We start from the raw sequence: 9,218 nt of genomic DNA on the forward strand, positions 1-9,218 counted from the left end.
TATGTTCGTCTATGATGGATGACACATCGATGACGTAATTTTCGATGTCAATGTCATGTCTTATGTCAAAATATTTGATAAACATTTACAGTGTTTACGATTTTAATTTTTAACAAATTAATCAAAAATGGGTTTATTTGGCAAATCCCCTGAGAGCAATCCAAAGGAAATGGTGTGTTACAAAATTGTTTTTATGCATTTTATGGTTGAACTGTATGAAATACATTTCTAACCTAAGGTTTGGCTAAATAGCTTGCTGTGAATAAATATATATTTTGTTTCTAGGTAAATGAATGGTCTCATAAACTACGTAAAGAGGGCTATAACTTGGACAGACAAATCAGAGGTATTGCTAAACAAATTTGTATATAAATATAATTTAACCCCCCCGGCTGTGTCTATAATTCTGTTACAATCTTCTCTAAGGGGAACTTTGTTATGCTGATGTTTCAAAGTAATAAAGAATGATAAAGTAAAGTTTTGTGGCCAAATTTAATTTAATTCTGTTGTGATAGATTAGATAACTTTATTCTAAACATCTAAAGTTTTTTTCATTTATGCTATTTGTGTGTAATGATATGTGAAGCTAGTTTCTGAGATGGAAGAGTGCTAAGTTTAAAAGGAAATAGAATTAATTGGTGGTAAATATTTATCATAACTAAAAATATACCTGTGGCATTACATCCTAGACTTGAGAGCAGCGTTAGAATAATCTCGTGCAATTCTAGGTAGGTGAAGTGCAATTGACTCATCATGCTTGCACCTATCACAGCTAACCTGCTTTAATATCTCTACTTAGTAATTTTTTTTCCATGATATAGCTATCCAAAGGGAAGAGGATAAAATAAAAAGGTCACTGAAAGAGGCAGCCACAAAGAATGACAAGCAAGTCTGTACCATATTAGCTAAAGAGATCATCAGGTCTAGGAAGGCAGTCAGTAAAATTTACACAAGTAAAGCACATCTGAATTCGGTACAAATGCAGATGAAAAATCAATTAGGTAAGAATTGAAACCTATTATATATTATACTAGCTGTTTCCCAATTTCATTTATTATTTATTTGATTATTTTTATTATTACATATTAGAATGGCAAGAAGCCAATTACAATAATAATAATAAAAAAATTAAAGGAATTGTGGATCTACATTTACATCAACTTCTTACAAAGCTCCACTTGCACACTTGCACAAATTATACTTATATTGGCCACCTTTTAAACCTTCTATTCAGTTGTGGGTATGCACAAATTGGCCTGATGATATAAATTGTAATTACTTAATTTTTTATAACTTGTTCTGCAGATTTTTTTCATTTTATATAATCTGTCAGCATAGTGCATTTCTGCAGCCTGATGCTACTGTGGCTTATCTATGATAGATATAATATTTCTTCATCAAGTTTTATAAGGTTAATCAACTACTTTCATCATGGTGGTAGAGTGACTACAAACGGAACTTAAGACTACGTGAAATATTTTTTGTTTTTTTAAATTTTTTCATGTACCTACATCATTTTTACTTCTATTGTGAATGGTTTTCTCCGCGCATGTTAAATAATGACTTTTATACACTTTATTTATTTTACAAGTATCGTAAGGAAAATAAGTTGTAGCCTGTTGTTGTAGTAACTTTCTGATAATTCAATTTTCTATTAATAAAGGTATTGTTAAAATCGCCACAGTAGGTCCAGAGCCTATTGGTACAAAAACAAAAAAACTTTCCTCTTTCTTCTTCTAGTTTTGTTTATGGCTTTTCCCAGTGCCCATACCTTTCCTATACAATATAAGAATAGATGAAAGTTGTCATTGCAGAAGTCCTCTTGATATAATACGCCTTTATAATGATTTAGTATCAAGTAATCATAATATTGACATTTTTAACAAAAGGATAAATATTTTTAAAAATCAAATTATTAAGCACTATTCCACATAATCTTTAGGGAAATAATATATATATTATTATTTAAGTGTTTCTTTTTTGTTTCAAGTTTAATTTTATCTTTACTTTCTGTTTAATTTAATTCCAAGTTGTGTACACATACTTTGGGTTGTAGCTTAGAACAAAACTTGTTATTAGGTACTTATATTTAGATCTACTTTTAGTTATTACCTGTTTTGTGTACCTAATAACAATAAACAATAAACAATAAACAATAATTTACGTTTGCCACAGATTATTTATATTCTTTTAGTTCCTTGCTTGTAATATGTATTCCAAATAACTGAAAAAGTTTACAAAATCGCTTATCGCAATCTAAGTAAGACTATTTATTACACTTTTGTACTTTAATAAGAAAAATATTTTCTTATTAGTCTATAGTTTTAAATTATCTCTAGTCTCTCAGATGAATAAAATACCAAGTTAGTATATAATAAGTTATTTTAGATTAATTGGTTACTTTAAATTTTTTTCCAGCAACATTAAGAGTGGCTGGGTCATTGCAGAAGTCCACTGAGGTATAAAATATATATATTTTTTTAATTTTTGATAGGTTTGTTGTGAGAAATGTTATTATTATTATATATATTATGTATTGATTATAATAAGCTAAGCAGCTCTGCCGATTCTGTCAATTCTTCTGCTTTTTATTCTTCCCTTACATGGTTTTAAACTTCCTATTAAACTTTAGTGGTTTTTGTGATGCTCAAAATATGTTTCTGTTAAAATAGTAATGTTATAAGTCAATAGTTAAAAAAAAATACTTCACTCTTTAAATGGTTTAAAATTACAGTTTGAGATGATGATAACAAAAATAAAGGCCAAGTTTGTTGTTTGGACTCCTTCTAAACCAGGGTGTGCTTAGAAACCTTTAGATTTAAGTTCATTGAAGTATTACCATGTACAATTTTTGATATGAACACATCCAAAGTTCCTTTCTATTTTAAAATTTTTGAATTTTCTCTGGTCTGGGAGGCTTCGGCCGTGTCTAGATACCGCCCTGCCAACGCAGACGTGCCGATGACTGATTCAGCGTTCCACTAAAACTACGCGTACCGAAACCGTTTACGGGTATGAGTACTTACCGATAACTACCATATCCCGAACAGGTTAGCCGCTACCTTACAACTTACACTGCCATCAGGTGAGATTGCAGTCAATGCCTATGTTTTAGTGGAATCAAAATACAAACGAAAACACTGCAGTATAAATACGTATCTACGTATTACTCGTATACCCTTATAAATATTAAATTATATAAGTGTAAAAGGTTAGCCCGAACAATCTGACACTGCATCATCACAGCATGCAAGTTGCAGCATCACAGCATGCAAGTTAAAGAGTTAATTGTGTGTTTGTTTACTTGAACGCGATGATCTTCCAGGTTCCAAACGCGCCCTACTCTAAGGGGATGCCCACAATAAACTACAACGATGGTGATATCAAAAATAAGAACGGGTGTTTTTTTTGTTATCACCATCTCACATTGACATTAGAAAATATTTAAGAAGCAACCTGGTTAGAGCAATTGTTCACACCCAACTTTTTTATCGTTTACGTAATCCTTTATACTATAATAGGACTTTTCTATAAGCTTTCGCTTAATACAAACTTTGAACTTTTTTAGTGACATCCCCAAGATATCAACCGGTAATTTATTGTAAAATTGTATACAATTTCCTTTAAATGAATTGCTTATTTTGTGTAGTCTACTGCAAGTTTATTTTTGCTTCTAACGTTCAAATAATTGCAGTCACATTTTCTTATAAATTTTGTTATATTTTTGTGAACATACATTATAGACTGTCATTATTTTAACATCTTTGAATTTATCTCTCAATGACTCGCTCGGACCCATTTTATAGATCGCACGAACAGCACGAAAATAGTGCTAACATCAGCAGCATTACCCCATAGTAAAATTCCATATAACATAATGCTGTGAAAGTAGCTAAAATAGACTAGCCTAGCAGTTCCTATGTCCGTCATGTGGCGGATCTTATATAAAGCATATTCTATAAAGTATAAAATAAATAATAAATGAATATACTACGACAATACACTCATCGCCATCTAGCCCCAAAGTAAGCGTAGCTTGTGTTATGGGTACTAAGATGACTGATGAATATTATTATGAACAATATACATAAATACTTAGAATATAAATATAAACACCCAGACACCGAAAAACATTCATGCTCATCACACAAAAAAATTTCCAGTAGTGGGAATCGAATCCACGGCCTTGGACTCAGAAAGCAGGGTCGCTGCAAGCTGCGCCAATCGGCCGTCAATTATATAAAGTATGGATTCGTTAATGGCGATTTAATGTTTGTTAAGTTAAGGGCTAAGTTGTCTTCTTCTCAGTCGGTTCGCTCTTGTCAGAGCGGTCGTGGTCGTCACTTAAGGGTTGTGGCACGCTTGACTATTCGTCGCCACTCGTTGTAGAGGATTAAAAAAAAACAAAATCCCCAGGTGATGCAGGCGATGCAATCACTACTGCGTCTGCCGGAGATAGCTCACACGATGCAGGAACTCAGCAAGGAGATGATGAAGGCGGGTATCATCGAGGAGATGGTGGATGAGACCATGTCAGGAATGGAGGACGAGGACGAAATGGAAGAGGCTGCGCAGAGCGAAGTTGACAAGGTATAAATAAAACATTAACATTTAATTGGATAGAAGCAGGCGTTACTTTGCGGAAATCCATGATATATTATCAACATGAAGCTTAATTTGCTATACTCCGCGAAAAGCAGGAGAATCTGTGTGGTGTAATTTATAATTTCCCCAATCCTTATACTCCACACCAAACAGATCTTCGGCAATGTACCCTCTACGCGCGTTTCGCTTCGAAACCCTGGCAAGAAACCCAGTGAACGCCACTGCACATGCATCAGCCGATTTGTCCCTTTTTACCTAACGATTCAAACTCTGAGTCAATCGAAGCAATTGATAATGGTTTGGTATGCGATTGGGTGGCACCCTTGATGGTTTAGATTCACAAATCAGCGCGACAGATGGCTCTGGGGTCAGCTAGTAATATATATATATATATATATATATATTATATTTATGCCTGTTTGCCTTTGTTTTCGAATATATTTGTATATATAACTGCACTATCCCGCTCTCTTGCAGCTTTTCCTTCTGCCAGAGGTTGCCTGCAAGAGATTGCTTGCAGCAATAAGGCCGCCTTTGCATTCCTACAATTTTTATTCATTTGTTTATTCTTTATTTTATATATATTTTGATGTGTGTGTGTAATAAAGTATTTCTTTTTCTTCTTCTTCTTCTTCTTATAACGGAGAACTGACAGCCGCGTCCTTCGTACTCATACTACCATCTACTGTCCGTACTACCGTACTATCTACTGTCACCAACCCGTCTAAAACGTGGTGATAACGAGCAAATCCTACCGTTGGGAGAGGCCTTTAATCCATAGTCCGTTGTTAAAGGCTATTGATGATGATGAATCCATGAATTCTAAATTTGACTCGGATAGAGAAAAGCATCACAATAACATTTTTCGTCAGGTTCTCTGGGAGCTGACCCAAGGGAAGCTGGGCGAAGCACCCGCCCCTCCGACGGCTGTCGGCGCCCCGTCTACAAGCAAGGAGCCTGTGGAAGCGGAGCCCGATGAAACAGAACTAGACGAGATGCAGTCCAGGTTGGAATCGCTTCGGTCCTAGTTGCTGGTGAGACGCTGTTTACTTTATATATGTTTATACTCTATATATATTTTTTGTTTATTTTATTTATTTATTTATTTATTTGGTATCTAAGACCCATCACTACGCACTACACTATAACATAAATAGATTAAAAACTAAGCTAAATAAAAAAAAAAAAATCAAATTAAAATTTCTGCGTCCAGGCAGTCCTACGTGGAGTTTAATGTACAACTTGTCGTGGAGTCGTATCGATTTATTAGTAAATAAATAAATATAAATAAATATACTAAGACAATACACACATCGCCACCTAGCCCCAAAGTAAGCGTAGCTTGTGTTATGGGTACTAAGATGACTGATGAATATTTTTAGGAATTATATATAAATAAATACTTAGAAAATACATATAAACACCCAGACACTGAAAAACACTTATGCTCATCACACAAACATTTTCCAGTTGTGGGAATCGAACCCACGGCCTTGGACTCAGAAAGCAGGGTCGCTGCCCACTGCGCCAGTCGGCCGTCAAAGAATGTGTTACTGAATGCTAGTGCTTTCAGAATGCCGTTACTGCTTACCCACGTTCTTTTCTATTATCAAGGATGCTATTCGTTTTCTTCTGATGGCAAAAAAGTCATCAGTATGAGTCCACGCGAACATTTCTGATGCATTACAATAACGGGGTAAGCCCAACAGCATTCTGTAACCATCATTATACTATATACCCAGTCTTCTCTCTACAGATGCCTTTTTTTTATTCTACTACAAGTGAGCCCTTGACTGCAATCTCACCTGGTGGTAAGTGATCATACAGTCATGGACCTACCAATGCATAAGTTTAAAGAATGTGTTAAAACACATTTATTACAGCGAGGTTATTATAGATGAATTTCTTAATGACAAGGTTGCTTGGAAGCATCCGGCTCCGCTTTCATCTCTCACAAGATAGAAAAATGAATTTTAAAATGTAAAATGTAAATTGTTGATATTGGAAAAGAGCAACTGCTGAGTTTCTTGCCGGCTTCTTCTCGGTAGAATCTGCTACCGAACCGGTGGTAGAGTCACTACGCACAGACAGACTTGACGTTTCAAAAGTGCTTATATGTGAATTTTGAATTGTAGAGATTTTCAGATATTTTCGTAAAAAAGCTGTTCTTATATAAAGCCATGTCGAGTTATTTACGGTCAAAAATACGACGTAATACATTTATGGTCTGTGATAACTCAAAAGTGAACAAAGAGATGGCGCTGTTTTGTTTGTGAGTCACTTTATATGCCCATGTACAGACATTTGACGGCCGAGTGGCGCAGTGGGCAGCGACCCTGGTTTCTGAGTCCAAGGCCGTGGGTTCGATTCCTACAACTGGAGAGTGTTTGTGTGATTAACATGAATGTTTTTCAGTGTCTGGGTGTTTATCTGTATATTTTAAGTATTTATGTGTATTATATTCATCAGCTATCTCAGTACCCATAACACAAGCTACGCTTACTTTGGGGCTAGATGGCAATGTGTAGTATATTTATTTTATTTTTTTATTTGAGTATTAAGTCTTTGTTACAGATCCGCCACCGGCGGCTCGGCGGTTAGCTGTTTACGGAGATTATATTCTGGTTAAAGAGAGAGAGAGAGTTATACAAATAAATCGCCTTTAACAATTTTCTTCAAAGTTGCAATTATTGTGTTCGCCTACACGAATAATATTGTTGTCTTGTATTATAACTACATATATTTACACTTAGTTTTGTTAAGAAATGTGATTGTGGCTTTTACGAGTCGTGTTTTTATTAAACTATTTATAGAACAAAAGATACTTTAATGTTGCGATATATAATACGATGTACACGTTCTTAGAACGTGTATAACTAATTTAAAAAGTAAAGACGTACATAGATTTTCGAAAGAAAACGTTCCAAAAGCTTCGGCTTTTCTTTTTAAATTAACAATACATATTATTTTTAAGGCAGGTTTCTTATTCGATAAGAAACCGTTATATTACGCTGTTGTCCGCGTATATTACGGGTTTTTATTTTATTTTGTATCCCTTAGGAACCGTTTGCCTGGGTTACTCTGTGCTTTCAACTTATTGTATGGCAATTTTTTTTTTTTTTTTATTCCGCTACAAATTAGCCATTGAGCAATCTCACCTGCTTTTGAGTGATGATGCAGTCAAAGATGTTAACGGGCTAACCTGTTAGGGGTATGGCAGTTTTATTAAGCCCGTACCCCTAATCGGTTTCTACGCGACATCGTACCGGAACGCTAAGTCGCTTAGCGGCACGTCTTTTTCTGTAGGATGGTAACTAGCCACGACAGATGCCTCCCACCAGGCCAGAACAGAGAAAATTCAGAAATTATAAATTCCCTAATTTCCCCTGCTGGAATCCAATCCGGGACCTCCCACTTGGATCCACAGCGCTCACCGCTGTGCCCAAGAGGTCGTCAAAATTGGTTGCTTAGAGAGTGAAAAAAAAGGACAAACAAACAGACTTCGCGTCTAATATATTAGTAAGGAGGTAAGCATTAGCGTCGTACTTGCAGCAATGTCGTCTAAGATGGAAGGCACGTGCGCACAAGATGTCCCTATTTACCACTGAATTCCACAGCTGCCCGATTCTCTGACTTACCCAACAGTTATACCGATTCAAGTTACGCGGTGAGTTGACAACTGTCGCTTTCAAATAATGCGTTTTGTATGAAGACGACGAGTTGGCAACTTAATCGAAGAGTTAGTGATCGGTTGTTACTTTAATTATTGTTAAACTCCGATTATTGTTAATTGACGCGATTTTGGCGCTATATGTGGGACGCTGTAATACACTTGTCGCTGTATTACAGCGTCACACCTATAGTCTAGTCTAAGTACTTAACTAACATTTTTACTATTAAGCTCTGGTTTCCTAGGCTAGCGGTGACGTCATTTAGCGGCCGTAATATACAGACGAAAAAAGACGTCAGACGATGACGATGACGGCATGTTGTCAGTTTCACGGCCGTCACCGTCTGCAATCTGTTTAAACGAAATATCCTAATTAAAAAAAAATTATATAGTAAAAAGAAACTTATTTTTTTTAAAACACTGCTTACTTGCTAGTAACTTAATGTTTGCAGCAGCGATTGTAATTTTACAATAATAGTATTAACTACTTATTTTTATAGTTGTTAAAACCGGTCATTATATATAAAATACTTCCCAGTATGTAATGTAACGCCTGCTTATATCCAAACTCCTTGTTGGCACCCGGGAACTAATCCTGGAGTAACCACTAGGTTATTCCTAGTGGTTACTCCAGGATTAGTTCCCGGGTAAAACTTTAAACCTTTATTGGTTGTATTTTTTTTAACTAATATTTTTTTTTTTAATAAATGCACTACTATTATATACTTTGTACAATTTTTTAACCATGGGTTAACGGGCCAATATATCCACTGATGTTTAACGGAATTAACGGTAATTTTTATTTTATTTATTTATTAATAGCAAATGAAAACTATCCAAAGCTTTTTGATGGCGCAGCGCTGAACGCTGTGGGTTCCGGGTTCGATTTCCGGTGGGCAAGGGAATTTATGATTTCTGAAATTTCTCTAGTCTTGTCTGGTGG

The 9,218-nt window shown here is 35.3% G+C and overlaps 1 protein-coding gene across 1 annotated transcript; it reads left to right on the top strand.

The window, feature by feature from the left end:
• The first annotated feature begins 57 nt into the window (after window positions 1–57).
• Window positions 58–7,276, top strand: LOC120634222 (charged multivesicular body protein 3). The gene is made up of 7 exons (XM_039904694.1): window positions 58–172; window positions 286–346; window positions 822–1,001; window positions 2,419–2,459; window positions 4,417–4,590; window positions 5,478–5,639; window positions 7,180–7,276. The coding sequence occupies exons 1-6, from the start codon at window positions 128–130 to the stop codon at window positions 5,631–5,633; spliced, it is 657 nt and encodes a 218-aa protein (XP_039760628.1). The 5' UTR covers window positions 58–127; the 3' UTR covers window positions 5,634–5,639; window positions 7,180–7,276.
• The last annotated feature ends 1,942 nt before the right edge of the window (window positions 7,277–9,218 follow it).

The sequence above is a fragment of the Pararge aegeria genome, chromosome 23 (assembly GCF_905163445.1).
Source record: "Pararge aegeria chromosome 23, ilParAegt1.1, whole genome shotgun sequence".
NCBI classification, from domain to species: Eukaryota; Metazoa; Arthropoda; class Insecta; order Lepidoptera; family Nymphalidae; genus Pararge; species Pararge aegeria.

Bases quoted from the DNA above. Each gene is read 5' to 3' on its own strand.
- LOC120634222 (XM_039904694.1), top strand. From the start codon at position 128: ATGGGTTTATTTGGCAAATCCCCTGAGAGCAATCCAAAGGAAATG. The intron at 173-285 runs GTGTGTTACAAA...TTTTGTTTCTAG, and splicing joins AGAGCAATCCAAAGGAAATG to GTAAATGAATGGTCTCATAA. The intron at 1,002-2,418 runs GTAAGAATTGAA...ATTTTTTTCCAG, and splicing joins GCAGATGAAAAATCAATTAG to CAACATTAAGAGTGGCTGGG.